This window comes from Lasiosphaeria miniovina (genome assembly GCF_030549165.1).
Source record: "Lasiosphaeria miniovina strain SMH2392-1A chromosome Unknown B0T26scaffold_5, whole genome shotgun sequence".
Classification (NCBI taxonomy): domain Eukaryota; kingdom Fungi; phylum Ascomycota; class Sordariomycetes; order Sordariales; family Lasiosphaeriaceae; genus Lasiosphaeria; species Lasiosphaeria miniovina.
In genome coordinates, this window is record NW_026848224.1 from 5,094,679 (window position 1) to 5,114,484 (window position 19,806).

A 19,806-nucleotide genomic window follows, 5' to 3' on the forward strand; every position below is an offset into this window, starting at 1 on the left:
CCAGTGGCGAACCCGGAAAGGCTTTATCGCACAGAACGTCTTCGCCGCAGTCCGATTTGATGGTGCGTTCTCGTACGTACTCGCTGGTGCTGAGGGCTCAACACACGATTCTACGCTCCTTAGCATCGCTACTGCGAATGACTTTGCGGTCCCCTCGGGCCGGTTCTACCTTGCAGACGCTGCATTTGGTGGGCATGTAGGGATTCTTACACCTTATAATGGTGTCAGATATCACCTCGAGGATTGGAGGAATGCCAAAAACCCGCCGACCACAGCAAAAGAACTATATAACATCCGGCACGCACGCCTTCGGGTTATCGTTGAGAAGGTATTCGGTATTCTAAAGAGGAAGTGGAAGATTATCCAAGCTACTGCGCCAGAGTACTCGATACGAAACCAGGTCCAGATTGTGTACGCAGTCACTGGTATCCATAACTTCCTTCTTGACACCAGCGATGAAGAGCTAGTAATTGAGGCTACACAAGAGGCTTGTCGGTATGCTGAGCAGATAATTAGGAGTCGGTATAGTAAGGATATCCGGGATGCTATTGCAGAGGTTCTATGGAGGGAGCGGGATTTCTAGCTAGTCTTCCATGACTCGGTCAGAGCCTCTTTAATATCCCGGTCTACAGTGTTCCATACAACAGCATTTGAGTGCTCTTTTAGCTGCATGATACACGTTACACGCTCTGCGGGGCTTAACTGGATAGAGAAGTTGTGTATAAAGTCCTTGATCGCAAGCTGGATCTCATCCTGCCCTTTCAGGCGAAGCATGGCCTCAGCCTGCTTAACCATAGCTTCAGCTTGCTTCATAGAGGCCTCAGCTTGCTTATCGAGGCTCTGGGCCAGTGCTAATACCTCTGGATTTGTATTGGCTTTCCGAACCCTCTGGTACGACGGCGCCACAGAGGGTTGGCGAGAGTTAGCATCAGTAGCTGAGCTCGTACTCAGGACCATGGCATCCTCGGTATCGCCCTCGCCCTCGCCCTCGTCGTCAGGCGTCGTAGTAGAGGGGCGAAAGGCATTACTCGCGCGGATAATGTTACGGCCATGACCAGACTGGTTGGCGTATATCGTCTCATAGTCTGACAGAGTAAACCGAGCAGTCCGAAGCCATCCAGCATCCTTATATTGCAAAAGGAAGTTATTCCAGACTTCCACAGAGCCTTCCACCATCCTCTCTTCTTCGTTATATTTCGCACCTGACTTGTTAAGAAGGTCTTGATCGTTCGGAATCGCTTCTTCTCATTATCGTACTTGTCCCTGATCTTCTCTGCTGACCAGTGGAAGTCTGGAAAGGATTCCTCCATTGTAACAGAGATCCTCTAGAATGCCGGCCGCGTCTCGGTCAACTTGTTGATACGGAACGCTCCAGCGATAGCCTCGTCTCGGAATAACTCGATAATCTTCGCCTGCATTTCGGTTGTGTAGATGATTTTCCTCCGCCTCGTACGCGGGGTCGACGAAGGCGCGTCAGGTGTCGGCTCGGAAGTAGGGCCGTCATCGGAGGCTTGCAGGCCGCCGTCAGAGGGTAGGTCATCGGCTTGAACAACAATAGAGGCCTCAGGAGCAGGAGACTCTACTGCGGTTGCCCTGATGCGGGGTCTTCTGGGCATCTTGACGATAGGTGGGTTGCTGTCGTGGCTGTATTTTGGTCAAAAAATTGCGGGAAGACAGGGCGGAAGTCACACGGGACTATGATTAATTAGGAAAAGCCTAGTTACAGGGGGTTTCGGGGTACATTGGCTGTGTCTCCACTTTAATTATGCACATGGCTCGTATCTTTTCCCAACCGCAACGACACCGCAACGGCGAGCCGATCAGGCCCTAGATAGAAAGACAATACCGGCGACTTTGGGGGACTGATCTTGCCTGCTTGCAAAAGATCGCACACCGTCGTGGAAAGAAACAACAAGTAAAATATTTTGAGTTTTAAGTAAAGATGCTCCATGGTATGTGTTGTACGTGCGGTATCTAATTGCTTCAAACAGACAAGCCGCCGAAAACTCCAAGATAAAACAACTAGTGCCCCTCGCGAGACCCAAGGCCTCTCTGATGCAGATGCCAATTTTCCAGGGCGGATCGTTCCCACCACCCTCTACCCACCCATGTATGCAATGCGATTGGATGAGGCATGACGGAATGCCATGATAATGCAACGCTGGTACAAAGGAAACAAACCGACCAAACTCCTCTAACTGGACCCAAAAAGATTGAAGTACTTCCATCCCCCGCAATATGCCTTCCCATCAAACATTCCCCTCGTATCCTTATGACTTTTTGGACACGTGATCCATTCTATCGTGTCACATCGTGTCACGATAAACTTCACCCGGAAAAAAATGGCCTTGGCCCACATTATCCGTCTCTCTCCTCACATACGCCGAGACACTAGGCGCGGCGAATTTGATTGCGTCGTGTCCGCATTAAAGTCGGCTTGGTAGGGGTCTGAGTCGCTTTCCACGTCGGCATCATCAGAGTTCTGCGACTCGCCCTCTTGCGGCGAACAGGCTACGATATTAATCCCCACCTGGGGGGGCGAGCCTGAAGGTGATATTGCCTTGGATACGTCCTCGACGGTGCTGTCGTCCATTGCGACTGCCGAGTCGTTGCCCGTGTTCGCAAGCGACGCCAATGGATTCGAGAAGTCGAACATGGGCGATCTAGGCTCGTTGTTGTACCGCTGCCAGTGTTTTGTCTGGATATAGCTCTGGCTCTTGGTCGATCGCTTGAGGCGAGGCTTAGTTACAATAGCCCGGCTGGTGCTGGAGCGTCCAGGCCGACTGCCCTTACGCAGGTTTATCATCTCAAGGCGCTCTTCTTCTTCTGACAGGTCGTCGGTCAGGCTGTCCTCAAAATTCTGGAATGCTTTCTTGTGCTGCGCTGCCAGAAGCTGGATACTGCACCCTGAGCTTCTCCGCTGTCTGTGCGGCTGCTCCTCTGGAGTAGCATTGCCCGAGGACCCTTGGTGCACCGAGCATGCGGACCGGTTGCTGCCGTGGACATCGCCGCTCTCGAGGCTTGTTCCCCTACTAAGGCCCATTCTGATGGCCTGTGGCTCGGAGACGGCGACTAATCTGCGAAGGTCCACTTGGCTCTTGCTGAAGACGACCCGCGCGCGCAGATCATGTACAGCTTGATCCAGCGCCAGTTCGATGGAACAGCGGTCTTTGATGCGGCTTAGTCTTGGCCATGTTGCCCTCTCTCCGATGAGGCAATTGCGCCGCATAAAGTCCGAGGTGGGATTCTTCAGGATGAGAGGGAGATCTTGGATGGCAATTTCGGGGAGTATGGTAATGTCGCCCGAATACCTTTGGCTCAAGATGCAACGCAGCTTAGTAAACAGGTTCGGGAAAACACCCAGCTCGGTGAGGAATTGCAGTCTGTGAAGAGCCTCATCCTTGGCCAGAGAAGTAAGGCTGTAGAGCCACTCCGAACTGCCCTGCGCTGATCTCTGCTGTCGCAGTTTCCCCGGATTGGCGGCCGGGTACAGCCTGTCGTCTTTGGAGAGAAACGGGACGACATGTGGGTTGACCTGCGAGACGATGAAGTGGTTGACGTTGAACATCTCGGCAAGGCGGGTCATGGGGAGGTCGTTATCCACGGAACCGTCGATCCATCGCTGCGGCGTGGGATTCCAAGGCACATGTGCGCTGGTTGTTGGGTCTTTCACCAAAAGGGGCGCAGCTTGGAAGACGAGCGGGACGGAACACGAGGCAGCAACGGCCGACCAGATCATGACATTGGGGGCTGTGACGTAATTGAGCAGTCGAGGGAGCTCGTATATCGAGGCAGACGAGACGCAAATGTTGCATATCCTTCGCGTCCGATTATAGGCCTCCTGAAATGTCAAGTCGCCAAGCCAGCTGCGCATTACTCGTGTCAAGTGGGCAATGTCAGACCAGCTGCCCTCGGTCAACAGTCGGCGAATATGGTCAGAGATACTATCATTCTCGCCTTCGAAAACACGCAAGTCGCCGTACGGGAACTGTCCAATTAATGCGGGAATCTCCTCGTCCTTCCGAGTGCACAGGACCGAGGCGACTATGGATCCTGCCGAAGCACCTGAGATGATACGCGGAAGAAGCTTGGCGTCGAAAAGCCCCTTCAGTACTCCGATATGCGACATACCAAACGTCGCGCCACCGCTCAGGAGCAGAGCGCTCCTCCCAAAGCTTTGTCTTGCGCAGAGCATACCTTCCAGTAGGTCCTTCTGCTCGACATCGCCAGGCAAAGCATAGGCGCTTTTCTCGACGAGGGCTTCGATTGTCTTGGTGGCAGAGTCGACGTATTGCTCAATGAGCTTTTTCGTCCCAATATAGGAATGGCGATAGAGATCAATGTTCCCCATGCCACCGAGATCGCGCGACAGGGCTGTTCTGACGAGGTGCATCATGGTCTTGATATCGCAGTTTGTCCTGGCCGTATCGAGCTCCTTGAGCTTCGCCTCGATGAAGTCGGGGTAATAGTCTCCGCTTGACCGGTCTAGTTTCCATTCGTCGTTGCCCTCGAGGCTGTCGAGCTCTTCGGCGGCCGCCTCCCATTCTTGCATTGTAGTAGCCTAGGGATGAAGGTGTTAATTAAGCTGGTCATTTGTCTAAGGGTTGTGTTGCCTACACCCTGCATGCGCGCGGCCAGAATCTGCATTCTCTCCTCTGTCCTCCTTTTGCTCTCGCGCTCCGACTCGGTAAGGCCGTCGTGCCACGACAGTAGGATGTTGCTCGCGTCGCGGACGACTCTGGTGAGCGGCTGGACCGGGGTATGCTGTGTTTTCTTCTTCTTCTTCAGTGTCGAAGTCGAGGTCGATGCCTCCACCGGTGTCTTTAGCTTGCCGTCGGCGCCGCTGCTCACCCGGATGACCGGCGGGCCGTGGATTAGGAGGTCGGTCATGGCGGGAGGCCGAGATACGGAGTGATCGACTAGGAGGTCCCTGAACCACAAACCCTTGCAGACAGAGCAGCCGGATGTGGACTGGCTGCTCAGCACTCTCCGCTAGGCTGCTTAAGGCACATCGGGATAAAGGGGTATAGAGACTGTTGCTGCGCTGAGGATCGGGCGGAGAGGATCGGGCGGAGAGGATCGGGCGGAGAGCATCAGCTGACGTGGTTGGTCGTATTGCACGTTGAACGTTGGAACTGTGCCGTCTACCGCAGCCGACAGATATTTGATCTTTACTGTTAGGCCAGAGAGGCAGTTCGAGAGGATGGTTGCCGTATAATGGCTTTGTGTGCAGGATTGGGGCCTGCGGGCAACTTAGGTATTGGCCCAACGACGTAGAGCAGAGCAGGTTCCCAGCCCTGCCTGTGTTCATCAGGCCTGGATCAGCTGGCGCGGTCCGAAAAGGCGAGGAGCGGCGGCCACCTGACATGGAAGTCCCGCCCACCTGCGAATCGTGGGGGATTAGCGCTGGCAGCACAAAGAAACGTGGGGCTGCACGCCGCTGAGGGCGGGGCGTTTGGGGAGCTGAGGGGGCGCATCTGACCCGGAAAAGAGCCAATCAGCCAGAACCCAAGGGCTCTTAGCTGGGCTCCGAAACTCTGAAAGCGATTTTGTGCATGGTTCTTCCAGGCAAAGGCCAGCGGGATTGGCGCTAGAATCGCTATAATAGGATTGATCCGATTCCAACTCCGAAGGCACTGTGACCTGCTATGGATCAGACGACCGAATGTCGATCGTGAATTCCAGGTATTTCCTCCCATTTTAGGATCTCCGTACTCCGTCCGATACTCAAATAATCGGTGCAAAGTACGGATGTTCCGTACGAAGACGCGGACGAGAGTCGAGTAAATAGCCCGCCCCGTGAAATGTAGGGCTTAGTAGGTTGCGACTCGCGGAAGCTAGGCTTGACGAGGAGTCGATTTAGCGACAGCCACCTCTTCGAAGTCCAGCTGTCGCACAGCACTGCATTCATTGCGAGTCAGGCAACTTGGATGTGGCTTGTCTTGGTCCCGTTGGCTCTGTGGTCCGTCACAGGGGCACCCCAACTTTCACATGCCGCGATTTCTCGCACGACATGGACTCCGCTCCAACCTTTCACCGCCCCCTCGCGTATCTTGTGGCTGGCTGAAACCGGCAAGCCGTCTCGTCGCTCAATTCTTTTGGTTTACACGTGTCCATCCATACTTGCAACCGAGTTCTCGGCAGTTCTGGCTCAAATTGTTCTGGATAGCTGTTAAGATGGGCCGTTTGGATACGCACTAGAGCTGACAGAGATCCACCAGCCATCACAACTGGAGTAGGGAGGTTGCATGTTGGAAATGTGCTGTCGAGATACACCGTTGAACATTAGTAATTGCTAGGTAACCAGTGGTTGAATGACAAAGTATTAGGCCAGCATCCCAGCCGTCGCCAAGTCAATGTTCACGGTGGATGAAGTGAGGCTGGCTCAAGGCTTGTTTTCCCTGTTTAGACTCTTGGTTCTAGGTTGAAGATGCAGCTCAGCTGATTCGTCCCCCCACCCCAATGGGGCCGTTGGCTGCTGGGCGCCCAGGCCCCACCATGTGCCCATGCACAGATGCTTGACGTCCAAGCTTCTTCTAAACAGCGGTCCACCCGGAGCAATGGCATTTTAACCGGGGTTGCGCCCGCCTTGAAAGATAAAGACTCGCACGAAAAGGGAAGACGAAAATGGCGGACGCCGACCACACCTCAGCAACAATGCTCCCGGAGCCTACGCTGACGTTTACGCTGCCGAGTCTTTACGACGGCCTCGCTCTCAATTGCCGCGTCTACCACCCCCACTCGCTCTCGCCATCGCCCCACGCGCTACCATGGCAAAAGCACGTCGCCATCGTTGCCCATCCCTATGCGCCCCTTGGCGGTTGTTACGATGACCCTGTCGTCGACATGGTCGCTGCTACATTGCTCCGCCTCGGGTTCCTCGTCGGGACCTTCAATTTCAGGTTCGAGCCTCGCGCATTTCTCTCTCTCGTTGCTTGGGATTGCCTGGCCAAGGCTACATGGCTAACATGTCATGCAGAGGCGCGCATGGTTCGGCCGGCCGAACGTCATGGACAGCCAAGGCCGAGAAGGCTGACTATATGTCCATGATTGGGTTCATGTCATACTACGTCCACTTCCTCGATCCATTCCGCCAGGTCAACATTCGCGTGTTGAAAAGTCCTCAGCTCGATAAGGTCAGCTCGCCTCCGGCCGAGGCGCCTGGAGTATCTGAAGTCCAGATCCGAACAACTCCAGCCAGCCCAACCCTATCGAGTCCTTCTGTCCCAAGTCCCTCTGTAGCGACAACACCGGTCCTCCTGCTGGGGGGTTACTCATACGGCGCCATGATTACCTCTCAGCTCCCTCCTGTCGAGTCGATCCTAGCTCCGTTCGAAACCCCAAAATTCGGTTGCCCCGCTGCTGAGATTAGACTGCGCGCAGAACACTTGGCAGGTATGCAGAACACAGTGCTGGCCAGTGCAAGGATTGCTGGGCTTGATCGTCTTGGTGAACGCTCTCCGCGAAAGTCACTTGGGCTACGTATTGGCGGCGACGAAGAGAACCGCAAGAGTCACGACTCACGTCGGTCCTTTTCTCTCGACCCGGAGGACAAGATCTGCAAAGGTGTGGCGGAATTGATGGCAAAAGCAAAGAATAAACGCAAACGCCTAGTGAGCGGAACGCGCGGGGCCCGACAAGTTGATGGAGAACCTGGCACCCCGGAAGATAAGGTTCATGAACCAGCTCTGGAGTGCTTACTCGCAGTGGCAGGCAGGGTAAAACACCAGCCGGCCTACCTGCTCATCTCGCCTCTGCAAGGAGTTATCACGAACCTCGCTACTATGTCGTTCCCCGTTCCCTTTTCGGGCGTCTCCAGAAGAGCGTCAACTTGGGGCCCTGGCAGGTCTGCAAGGACAAATCCTCCGCAAGACGACGCAAAGCGTAACACTCTTGTCGGAGTGCCGCTGCCGGACGCCGAAGATAAGCTGGTCTCAAACCCTACTCTTGCTATCTATGGGGACAACGATGTCTTTGTTGCGGCTCGCAAGCTACGGGAGTGGTCTTTCCGTTTACAGCATGTGCCTGATTCGAAATTCCGGGCCCACGAAGTGTCCAGTGCCGGCCATTTCTGGATTCAAGGTAATGTAGCCCCAATCATGCGAGATGCAGTCAAGACATTTGCTGGAGGCGTGCTTCACGGCGAGTTATGATCAGCATGTGGAAGGGGCACAGTTTCTCAAGTCGCATCTTGGCCCTGAGCGAGCGGACAGTTGGGAAGGAGAAGCGCTGGTGAATTTTTCTCGTCAAACTATTTCTACAGATCGCGTAACGCCCAAACCCGGATTTCCTGTGCCTTCTGTGAGACGGGAGTATCCCAAAACGGAGCCTCGAACCCGTGAGGAACACCGGGGTAAAGATGAAGCTCGATGTCGATATTGGCTGCCGCCAGCCTGGCGGCAAAGGCCAGGGTCTCGTCCCGAAACAAGTCGAGGCTGCCGCAGTCGATATAGGTTACAGGAAATCCCGAGACATCGGTTGCTCTGGCCGGCGCGGCATACGGCGATACGTTGCTTCTATCTGGGCCGAGATATGCGTCCCACCCGATTTCGTTGCTCTTCTGGGTCCATGTGACAAATTTGGAGAGCAAGTTGTCGGGCGGAACGAAAGTTCGGTCGTCTAGCATGGGGTATATGAGCAGCAGCTTGGCGATGGGCGGCGTAAAGCCCTTGTCGCGCGCCAGAAGCGTGACTCCGGCGGCAAGGCCGCCCCCAGCGCTGGGGCCGAAGACGGCGATTCGCGTGGGGTCAACGTCTTGCTCCTTTGCATGGTCACGCAGCCACTCGAGCCCGGCATAAACGTCGTCCACGGGCCCTGGGAACGGATTTTCCGGAGCTACGCGGTACCCTGGGGCAAAGAAGGGAATGCCCGTTTTTGCCACGTAATATGTAATTGCATTGCGAAAGACGGGCACGCTGCCGGATATGAACCCGCCGCCATGCACAAACAGCACCGCCGGCCTGGATGACGGCTTTTCAACTTTTTCGACGCCCGCGACTATAGCGGACTTGGTAAAGCGGTACATGGTCAGCGTCGTGCCATCCTTGGTCTGGTACTTGAACTCGGTTTCTTCAACGCCGGGCGTCTCTGGGATCATGGCGAACACTAGCTCCAGGGTGGCGTTGCTGTTTGCGCGCTGTGTGAGGGCATCGTCGGCTACGGGCCGCGGCATGGCCGCAAACGGCTCGAACGCCTTCCAGAAGTCGGAGTCGTACTTGATGTTGCCCGCCATGGTGGAAGTCGGTGCCTGTGAGGGGTAATTAAGAGAGTGCCTAGTCTGCGAGTTGTTGAAGGTGAAGCCGACGTCAGTGAGCGGTTTAAGAGAGTGCCCAGTCTGCGAAGTGTTGGTGAGCCGGTGGGTGAGTGAACGAGCGGGGTGGGATGCAGCTCATGTACGCGGAGGTCCTATTTATGTATGTACGAGAGGTGCATTTCCGTTCATGCGGACTGGAACTAGGTGGTGCCAACAACTCCGACGACGCGCCGCGGGCACCTTTGGGCGTGAAAGGATCTAGAAGCAAAGGGAGAATCATGTGGTATTCTTACGATCCGCGCAACTCGTTGGCGGTCTCGTATTACCAACGAATTTACCATGTCACCTATCGGCGCGCCGTGTTTGCTGCTCCTTACATTCGCTGCTACGTCCGGTATCTCGGCAGTGTGTTCCACACCGACAGTACACTGCAGAATACAGTGCCGCATCCCCTTGGTGGAATTCACTGCCTGGCAACATTTGGCTTCCGATTGGCCCGCTACGTTTCTGTGCCTTTTAGGTGTGTTGGGACCCTTGACCCTTTGAAGCAATTTTACGCCGTAGAACTAGGCAGGCGAAACGGTACCTACTTTACACGACACCTCCGCCGCCACTTTAGGAGATTCTCTTTTACGCGGATACTACCTTGGGTACCTCAGGCAACAAGCAACAGGCATGCACCCGCCGTAGCGCAGGAGCAGGAGTAAAAGTAGGAGTACCCAAGACATACGGATACAGATACGGGCTACTATATCCGGCTCGGTCTTTGCGACAGGCACCGAGGTGAGCGTGCAGGCAGGCAGGCAAACGGGCGAAACGGGCGTCCGCGGGCGTGCGGCCGCTGGCGCGCGGGCGCTAGAGGAGCGGGCCGTCCGTTAGGATTAGATGGGATGAGATGTCCTGGACATAATGCCCCTTCACAGTCATGTCATTTGTAGGTCGGGTTTCGGCCGAGCGGCTGTTCGCTGCTTTTATCTATGTTCTCCTTAGCGTAGAGCCCGCTTCAGCTGCTTGTTTGCTTGCTGTCTGATAGTGTAGACTCAGTCACGGAGATATGGCACTCGCTCGCGCACCCCTGTACATACTCACTCTGTCCTGCACCTGCTTCAATGAGATGCAGGCCGGGGTGATATGGCACGCCGTCGTCTATATGCATGCATTGGTACTATAGGAGGACGTCAGAATAAATCTGGGCTAGGAATAGAACTGAGGTGGGCCCGCAGGTTTGTACCAGGTCCAGTCGGAATAACTCCGCCGCGGGTTGTTGTCCACTAGAAGCCCGTAACAGCAGCCAGTAAGCGCTGGAAGTGGGCGAAGTTGTCACCTAGACTCGCTACGGACGCATTCCGCTTAGCGCCTTTTGGTGGGCCTCAATTCCGTGATGCCCTAAAGACAACAAACATAAGACAAGCTGCATCTAAAGTAACCTTATTTTTCTAGATATGTAACTCACAAGAGAACGACGACATTAGCTACTACGGCCATCAGTATGAGTGCTAAGCTGAACTGAGTTGAGCTGAGCCTTACCTTTGTCAAGCTCGTATCGCCAAAACCCGGACTCTCATTATTAAGCCCGGGCGCGAAGGGATCGGAGTGGCTCGGCTTTTGCCGCGACAGCGATGTAAGGCCGTCCCTCACCAGTAAATCCGGACCAGGAAAAGATATTGCCGCCGTTTCATTTAGAGGAGCGCGAGCCGTTTCGTCTCCACCTTTGACGTCGAGGACTCACTCCCAAGCCCCCGCCCCATCGCTGGCCAGTGACTCTCGGATTTGTAATCAACATTACTATACGTGTAAGTGAGTGATTCGGCCGTGCACGCACAGACATTCGGTCGGTTGACCCTGTCGAATCGTGTCGTAATTACCTGTATTCATCACAGGCCCAGTGGAAAGGATCCAAACGCTGACAAACAATTTAACAGACAAGACACAGTACGGCCAATTGCCATGCGGATCCATCTAGTGAGCGGTGTCTTTGCCGCAACTCTTGTGACCATCGTCGCGGCCAGGGATGCCCAGGTCAAGCTGGGGCCTTCGGAGCCAGTCCTTGAATCACCAGCACAATGGCCCCATTTGCCGAGATACTACACGCTGCCGTCGCTGCGTGAGCAGGCCGAAATCCAAGACGCATGGACGCAGGAGCGGCGAGCCAAGATCCCCGCCCTCCTAAAAAAGTACGGCGTCGATGCCTGGCTGGTCAGTCTCAGGCCAACCTTTTCTCAACAGTATTTAGTGACTAACCACTGTTTTGACCCCCAGATAAGCCAGCGTGAATATGCTGAAGAAACAGTCTTCTGGTCGCTCAAGTCCGCGCGCGAGTTCTCGGCGCGGCGGCGGACGACGCTGCTGTTCCTCGCCGAGGGCGACAACAGCACCGCGGCGTCAGCTTACAAATGGATCGACAACACGCCAGGGCTGTGGAGCGAGCTGCGCGGCGTGCTGGCCGCGCGCGACCCGCAGTCCATCGCCCTCGACACGAGCCCCGAGATCTCCTTCAGCTCGGGCCTGCACGCCGGCGAGCTCGAGGCCGTCTCCGCGGGCATCGGCAAGCACTGGGCCGCGCGCTTCGTGTCCAAGCCCATGCTCGCCGTCGAGTATATCGCCACCATGACAGAGAGCCGCGCCATCTGGTACAGGCGCCTCCAGTCGACAGCGTGGGCTATGATCTCCGAGGCCTTTAGCAGCCGCGTTATCACGCCGGGCGTGACGACCACAACGGTACGCTGCCTTCATTGCCACTGCTGAAACAACCAAGTCAAAACCAGAAATCTTCACTAAAATGCGTTTTAGGACGTCGAGTGGTGGCTGCGCGAGCGCATCCAGCAGATGAATTACACGACGTGGTTCCACCCGGACGTGACTGTCATCGACGAGCACGCCTTTAACGTCACGGCGGTGTCGTCGGCGGCGTCGTCGGCGGCGTCGTCAGCAGCGGGTGGTGCAGCGAGCGAGACCGTTAGAACCATCCAACCCGGCGACCTGCTGCACGTCGACTTCGGCGTAACGGCTCTGGGCTTGAACACGGACACGCAGCACTTGGGCTACGTGCTGCGGCAGGGCGAGGCGGACGCGCCGGCGGGCCTTGTTGCTGGTCTGCGCAAGGCCAACCGCGCCCAGGACGTCGTCAAGGCGCACATGGTCGTCGGCCGCTCCGGCAACGACATCCTCGCGGCCGCGCTCGCGCAGCTGCGCGCCGAGGGCATTGACGCAAAGGTCTACTCGCACCCCATTGGCGACTGGGGGCATGCAGCCGGGACGCTGGTTGGTGCGTTGGCTTTCTCTCCTTTGTGTTTACCCCTATTCATTGGCTTGTCTTGTTTTTCCGTTTTGTTTTTCCGTTGTGTTTTTCCGTCTTGTTCCACTCGCCGGCACAGAGTCGACCACTTTGATCCGTAACTGACCGACAGTTGAGGAGGAAACAGGCATGACCAACTTGCAAGACGGCGTTCCCGTGCTTGGCGAGCTCCCGCTGCTCCCGTCGACGTACTACAGCGTCGAGCTGCTAGTGGAGCACTTTGTGCCCGAGAGGGATGCGACGCTGCGCTTCCCGCTCGAGGAAGACATTCTCCACGTCCCCGCGGATTCCGACGCATATGACAGAGGCGAGAAGCCAGAGTCGGAGTGGATCTGGGTGTATGGCAGGCAGGAGCGGTTCCATCTCGTGCGGTCGCTTTTGCCTTCGGCTTCGGACGGGAAACTGGGTGTGCAGGCCGAGGACCTTTGATTTCTTTGTTACTTTCTATGAATCCACGATTACATGACACTAGCACAGGTACATGGTAATAGTGAGATGTGTGGAGAGATTGCTTCTTCCAAGTCCTTCTTTCGAGCGATACTCGGCTTCTTGAATCTCGACCTCCTCCAACGACGTCAGCCACGAGTCAACGTCGTCCCCTACTGCCTCCCCGTCAACCAAACCCTCAACATAGACAACCGAAACCAACTGGTAGCGATTCCCGCGCGGTCTTAACAGAAGTGGGACAATGTGGCCAGGTACAACGCACACGACATCGCTAGGTTGAGAATCGGGCAGTCCATGGCCCATGCGCCCATTCTTGGTAATGAAAATGCTGTACTGACGGGCTTGCAAGCCGTACCAACCCTGGAATAATGTCACTGCCTCCACTGTGAGGTTGGTAGGGTGATTGTGGTATTGCGAGGGTAATGCGGCAATCATTTGCAGCAACCCATCTCGATGCCCCTGAGGCGCGGATATTTCCAACCCCGAATCGCTCTCAACTTCAATAGGAGGAAGCGTCGCGTATAGGAATCCAGCAAATAGTCTATCGTATTCGGCTAAACAATTTTAGAGAGTTTGCAATATTACGGCGACGTGTTGCGCTGTAGCGTTCGAAATATCATGTGCTTTTTGCGTCCAGTCCTAGAGAATCTGGGCCGTCGCCATCTAGCCTACGCAATAGTCGAGGGATAAGGCGCAATGTCTCTTGCGGATTGTCTGAACCAGGTTGAGGCTCAATTGTCGCTCGGTAGCATAATTATAGTGTCCACAGTGGCACATTTAAGCAATAGACTCGTGCCACGGATAGTCATCGATGCCAAGCTCCTCGAAGTGCTGCCGCATGCTTAGTACCGGTCCTTGAAAACCACATCAAGTCAAAAGCGCTCGGCGCCGAAATATCAGCGGCCCAAGACGCAAGAGAAAAAGAGCGCCTTAGTCCGATTCCCGCGTAGTTCAAGGGAAACCCTAAAGTGGCGGCTGTGCCGACCGAAGAAGCCGACTCCACGACCGCGCGTGAGGAAAGGCTGAGATGAAGATCTTCAACTGGCCTAGAGTACTCGGCACAAATGTTGTCCGACTTGGATATTCCCAGCAGGGCCACGGCAAGCCGCGAAAAAAAAAACAAAGAACGTCCCACGTCGTTTGCGTAGTTCCGCACATAATCAGCAGATCCCTCGCGAGTACTAACTCCTGAATTATCCACAGCTGTTCCCAGAATGGCCGCAGGAAGAGATTGGAGATGGCCGCCCAAGCCTGGTTATTCGGATTTAGCTCTTCGGGTGGAAGCTGGGTCAGTTCCGGTTTGCGCAACAGCCAGGCACACTTCTGTCGACGTCATCCACGGGAGTAGTAGCAGCTACGGCGCTCTCGAGCCCTGACGACTCGTGGCGAAATATGCGACGTAGTTTCTTTTTTAGCGTCTTCCGCAATCCTGCGGCATCCCGCAACCGTGCGGCATCCGCCTGGGCCTTTATTATTTATCATATGATTAGCACCACTCAGCGCAATTGACGAGTCCAAAAGCCAGTGCTCTCGAGTCCCAGTAGAAAAGGGTCCACGGGGAAAGCGAACAATATCTCCGTCGTTGACAAGTATCTAGCCCCGGATCCTCGCGATGAGTTCGATGGCATAGTTGCTCTCGCCTGCGGCCTCGCCCAGCCAGCCAACGACCCTGGCCGCGCTGGAGTAGATGCTGCTCATCAGCGCCACCTGGCTCGACTTCTCAGCGAGGTCGCTCTGGTTGATGCATATAGCGTCTGCCCAGATGGTGAAGTCATTTGGTGCGTTGTGGGCCCGGACGCCAGCCAGCGCAACGGCCAGGCTCTCTGACTGGGAGCGGCTGGCCGTTGACTATGAGAGTGCTGCTGAGCGAGGGGTTGCCCCAGGTGTACGACAAAGCCTTGTAGGCGGGTCGCTGCTCAGCCGCACAACCTACATGGAGCAGCAGACGACCGACGCCGGGTCGCCGCCGTCAGCGGGGAAGACGGTAAGCAGCCGGATCTCGGCATCTTTCGCGTCCGTGGGAAGTGGGGTGTACAAAGGGGGCGCCATGTTTCGCTGATTCGGGCACACCAATTGAAGATTGAATGCAGGGTCCGATAGTCGGATCATCCGGACGGGGGCCGACGAGTCCAGGCTGGCCTACGGCGCGGGTTGACAAGCTTCAGACTTTTTGTTTTTGGAAATGGGGGTCTAGGAGAGTTTCCCACACACAGCCACGCAACTAGTGGGGATGAAACCCAGCGGCCTGCATGACAGCCCACGAGCTGGCCAGACTTGGCGGCCGCTGCTGTGCATGATTGGCTCCGTCGTCCCACGGATTGGGTTGAGGCGCTGAGGAAGAGCGAAGGGGGGGGAGAATTCCGAACTAGCAAATGCGCCATTTGGCACGTTCATTGGTTTTAGATAATGGATCAGAAAATAAGTTGTGTGCTCGTCTTCAGCTCTTATCTTGACTACATGCCGCTAGCGGACTTTTGGGGAGAGGGCAGGCACATTTGTCAGTGATACGATGTTGTAGGCTGCTGTTGGCAGGAACACACGTGTTGGCTCCCTGAGGTCTCCCTGGCTCCTTCCCGTCTGCAGACGGCTCATATGTAATACCAACAGCCCCCGTTTCCTTCTCTCGTGGCGAAGCGCGGCGTGCTTTGGAATTTCGTGATACAGCAACAGGTTTCATTGCATGCGGCGGGACTGCAAAGTTTGGTGAGATCCGCCCATAATTAGATTCGACGCTGTCTGTGCAAGGCAACTCCGACTCTGCGCTAGACCCCAAACTCCGCCCTGACCCCCAACCAACCCCCGACAGCCAACGGGATTGCAATTGATCCTTCTAAACCGTCAATTTGACGTCAACCTGCCTCGAAGCTGGTCGCCGTAAATACCACTTCCGGAACCTCACTGCTGGCCACTGTCTTACAGTCAACTGACAATTTGACGTCAACCTGCTGCGACGCTGGCCGCCATAAATAGTACTTCGGAACCTCACTGCCGGGCACCTGTCTTATATTCACATTGACACCGCACACCAACCATGGCACCATCAAAATCCTGGCTTCCTGACTATGAGCACTACCGGATCATGCGGAATGGCAGCTACTTGGATGCTGCCCGCCTCAGGAAAACACTAGACGAGTGCTTCGGCAAGGACACCTACCGCCTAGAGGTGCGTGGCCCAGTTTGCACTCGCTCACGCGAAGTGTGATGAATCATGTTTTTCAAGCCGGGTCGCTGACAGTGCAGTCGAATTAGCCCTACGCAGGCAAGATGTTTTGGTCCATCCACTACTCAGGCAATGCTCTCAGTGATGTGAGTTCTAATTATCCTCCCCGCTGGTGTGCTGAAACTCGATGCTGATGCCATGTCTAGCGCGACTTCGAGACGCTGAAAGACAGAGCGACGACCCAGAAATTCAATCTTGCAGGCGAGAATGGGGCCAGCCCGAAGAGGATAGACGAAGAATCGAGCAGGGTGCTTGGGCGGGATTCGGCCACGTCAGGAATCCGCACGTCCATTGACTCTGACGACTATGACGAGATTGATGAGTGGAAAGAGCAGCTGTGCTGGGAAAGCATCTGAGCGAGCGAGCTGGAGACACGGATCGGAGACACACCTCAAATGTGTCATGTGAGTGGCGTTTGAGTTGAGTGATGCAGGGACATAGACATGAAATTGGGACACTTAATTTGATAAACACAAATAGCTGTACAGCGCCACCACTGGCCGCTCGAAAATGGGCTGATTAGTTCGCGGCTTTGTGCAACCACGTCCATCGTCTCAGCTGCAGGAGCCATGTTTAATGTCTGTGCTGTCGTTTGTTCCACCTATGTAATTACAATTCTAACTACATACCTAGCCAAGTGTATTGCGCTAAAACAATGACTGTTGGGTACTTTACTCTTCGTCGCAGTCCAAAAATCCCCCCATATACTCGGGTGTGTTGATCTGGAGTCATTGAGCCGCAATCAGACTTGTTTCCTCGCCACTGACGCCATGTATATAAAGCTGCCTTCTGTGTCTCTGCAACGTGGTCGTCTTTTCTAATTATTTTTACAGGCCCTTCAAGAATCTTGGAGCATTCCCAAGCTCACCACTAGACCTGCCTCTTAACTCCTTACTATCACTCTACATTTCCTCAGCTTTTCTGAACCTAGCAGCCATGCCGAAACATCACTGGAAACACAAGCAAACTTTCCGACATGTCGGCAGCCTTGAGTTCCTCAGGCAAGAGTTAGATGGGGTCCTTGGCAGTGAAAAGTACTACATTCCGGTACGGTCTCTCAATTCCTACAGCAAGTGTCCGACCTGTGAAATATAAGAGTGCTGACGAGCTAATTTACCAGATTTTGAATCACAACCCGGCGGTGGAAGTCTTCGAATTTGATGTCTACCACTCGAAACAAAAGTTAACACCAGTGAGTCATTTCCCGGAATCATGTTGCTCTAGTTCCAGGGAAGCATCTGCTACTAACGCCCAACCAAGGATGAGATCAGGGAAATCCAGGACTCGACCTGGCCAAGTCGCATGAGATCTCCGGCACCCTACCGCTTCCGAGCGACTACCCAGATCTCACCCGTTAGAGACGTGACGAGGAACGAGGGAGACGGATATCTCATTTCCCAGCTCCGGGCACAGCAGCCAAGCCACACCCCCGGCGCTTGTGATACTTGTATTAACGCCAAGCCGGCCGTGGCCGAGGAATCAACATTTCTCCATCCCACAAGCAATCCAGCTGTCCCCCACCAACACCAAGGAACTACTTCCCAGGCCGACTCGCTGACAGATAAGGCAAGCTCAAAGAACGACGGGCACAACGAGCTCCTCGATAACCTTGATGAGGACTGGTTCAGCGTGAACAAGGAAGGTCTCCCCCGCCGGGAAGCCAAGCGGAAGATGTCTGATTCGTGGGAGGTCGTCCCACTTGACAAGTTACCAGTTCTTGAGAAGGATGACGGCTGGGAGCTTCTTTAGAGCCACCGATGGAATCCTTGCGGTCCCCCGTTTAGACCAGGGAGCTTGTAATTAGTTGACGCAGAAATATACTCAGCGCACGTGTATTTGGCTACATGACGCAGAATAGTTTTGCCCAGAATTGGGCGTTGACCCCTTTGGCCCTTTTTGGGATTGGTTTAGTCAACCCAGGAACAAAACATTAATACTACATCTGCTGTATATCCTTCGTATCAGGGGGCATCTAGTTACAAATGAGTTAAAAACACTATCGCAGGCTGACACCTATAGACTAGTCTAGACCTTAATGTATATATAGATAGAGAAGAGAAAAAAAAACGTGTAGTTACGAGCCTATTTCTCGCTTATCGTATTATCGGAGCGTTTATGATTAAGCCTCCCATGTTCTTGGCGCGATATTTAATGAAACGAGTGTCCCTAATATCTAAAACCTCATATCGTGTTCAAATGTGTTGTCGTCCTCATACATATTGTCGTCCAGAGTCACGGTAGATAACGAGAGCATCGATGGGGTCAGAGATCCGGCAAATGATGCACCACCACCCCACATCGAGAGGAATATCGGCTATAATTGGTCGCTCGGTTGGCCTCTATTTCAGGGCTTGAGCTAGATATAAATTCCTCTCATAGAGAGGTGCAGCCACCGACAGGCTCAGCGTGTCTACATACTAGTCCAAGTGAAGCCGAGACAGGCGTCGAGGAGTATGACGTCCGAAATTAGTTCTTATAATCCGGGACCCTAACCTCTCCCGTAAGACCGTAGCATTGATATGGAGAGATAATAGGCGGGTAGCTGCAGCCCGAGTACCCACGAACTGGCCGAGCCGGCCGCGGGACGTGGGATTATGGAGGGAAGTCTTAGGTCGGGCAGTATGGGGGTAGTAGTACTTTCCCTTCCTAATAATATATTTTCCAGATTCTTGTAATAGCTTTGCTAATAACCAAGAGAAACCCCGGGGGGTTATGTCTCTTTGAGCTTTTAAGTAGCTGGTTTGATTACTCGTAATAGTACGAGAATATCCAGCAAAGGATCACTCGGAAAAGCCGGGCGGGAGATAGAGAGAGAAGAAACAAAGCACCGACGAAAAAGAACCAGCGGGAATAAGAGCGCGTTCGAGACAGACTGGAGCCCAACATCGCGGGCCTATCAAATCGTGGATTGTAGATCACGGCTTTGATTCGCCATTGATACTCAACGATGACGAGAGCGCTGAAGTAGCTCGTCGTATTCATTTGGCGGTGGATGAAGCTATCGCTCGTGCGGAGAGAGGCCTAGAGGACGAGAGTGAAGAGGAGGAGGACAGCGAGAACGATGAGGAGTGAAGGAGAATGAGATGTAGCGATATCGCAATGCATGTATAACACATTTGTCCGTACGGGAAGAGTGGAAGTTCGTTTGGGTTTGCACATGTACCTACAATGTGTACGCGTGTGGATGTGTGCATGTGTGGACGCTTTCAGCACCTCTCAACTTTACAGCGCCTTCTTCGGTGTCTTTGATGCCTGCAAAGCTCTATTCTCTGATCCAACTATCTTACATGGCAGAGTCTTCCATTCCTTCTTACCACTCTCGTTCCTTCTCGACCCTCCGTTTCTCTCAGCCCTCCGGTCCTTCTCAATTCTCCCATCAAATCAATTCTTAGCCCCGCAGCGAGTCCAAATTACCAACTAGCTTCTCTAAACCCACTAGCGTAGCCTCCATCGTATCGCAATCATCTTGCTCCTCAATCAAGTCGACACTGCTACGGATACTCCTCCCAAAAGAATCCGCTCACCGCCTTCTTGGCATTTTAACCATTATAGGGCTCACCTGTCAGAAGCACGGCACCTTTGATCCACGTG

The 19,806-nt window shown here is 54.4% G+C and overlaps 6 protein-coding genes across 6 annotated transcripts; 3 read left to right on the forward strand and 3 right to left on the reverse strand.

Moving 5' to 3' along the window:
* Positions 1 to 1,325: 1,325 nt before the first annotated feature.
* B0T26DRAFT_742429 (acyl transferase/acyl hydrolase/lysophospholipase) lies at positions 1,326 to 4,890 on the reverse strand (the record flags this gene model as incomplete). The annotated part of the gene is made up of 4 exons (XM_060444112.1): positions 1,326 to 1,543; positions 1,692 to 1,695; positions 2,465 to 4,561; positions 4,618 to 4,890. The coding sequence occupies 4 exons, from the start codon at positions 4,888 to 4,890 to the stop codon at positions 1,326 to 1,328; spliced, it is 2,592 nt and encodes an 863-aa protein (XP_060295260.1).
* Positions 4,891 to 6,657: 1,767 nt separating this feature from the next.
* B0T26DRAFT_742440 (uncharacterized protein) lies at positions 6,658 to 8,153 on the forward strand (the record flags this gene model as incomplete). Its single annotated transcript, XM_060444116.1, has 4 exons — positions 6,658 to 6,902; positions 6,980 to 7,097; positions 7,137 to 7,640; positions 7,695 to 8,153. The coding sequence occupies 4 exons, from the start codon at positions 6,658 to 6,660 to the stop codon at positions 8,151 to 8,153; spliced, it is 1,326 nt and encodes a 441-aa protein (XP_060295261.1).
* A 104-nt stretch (positions 8,154 to 8,257) lies between these two features.
* B0T26DRAFT_651260 (Alpha/Beta hydrolase protein) lies at positions 8,258 to 9,232 on the reverse strand (the record flags this gene model as incomplete). The annotated part of the gene is made up of 1 exon (XM_060438260.1): positions 8,258 to 9,232. One exon carries the CDS (start codon positions 9,230 to 9,232, stop codon positions 8,258 to 8,260), a length of 975 nt encoding a protein of 324 aa, XP_060295262.1.
* Positions 9,233 to 11,200: 1,968 nt separating this feature from the next.
* Positions 11,201 to 12,977, forward strand: B0T26DRAFT_650936 (xaa-Pro aminopeptidase family enzyme; the record flags this gene model as incomplete). Its single annotated transcript, XM_060438233.1, has 5 exons — positions 11,201 to 11,449; positions 11,513 to 11,971; positions 12,044 to 12,518; positions 12,676 to 12,824; positions 12,861 to 12,977. 5 exons carry the CDS (start codon positions 11,201 to 11,203, stop codon positions 12,975 to 12,977), a joined length of 1,449 nt encoding a protein of 482 aa, XP_060295263.1.
* A 1,611-nt stretch (positions 12,978 to 14,588) lies between these two features.
* B0T26DRAFT_678216 (heterokaryon incompatibility protein-domain-containing protein) lies at positions 14,589 to 15,044 on the reverse strand (the record flags this gene model as incomplete). The annotated part of the gene is made up of 2 exons (XM_060440193.1): positions 14,589 to 14,832; positions 14,929 to 15,044. 2 exons carry the CDS (start codon positions 15,042 to 15,044, stop codon positions 14,589 to 14,591), a joined length of 360 nt encoding a protein of 119 aa, XP_060295264.1.
* A 2,107-nt stretch (positions 15,045 to 17,151) lies between these two features.
* Positions 17,152 to 17,964, forward strand: B0T26DRAFT_754000 (uncharacterized protein; the record flags this gene model as incomplete). The annotated part of the gene is made up of 3 exons (XM_060445772.1): positions 17,152 to 17,262; positions 17,336 to 17,407; positions 17,476 to 17,964. 3 exons carry the CDS (start codon positions 17,152 to 17,154, stop codon positions 17,962 to 17,964), a joined length of 672 nt encoding a protein of 223 aa, XP_060295265.1.
* Between the last annotated feature and the right edge of the window lie 1,842 nt (positions 17,965 to 19,806).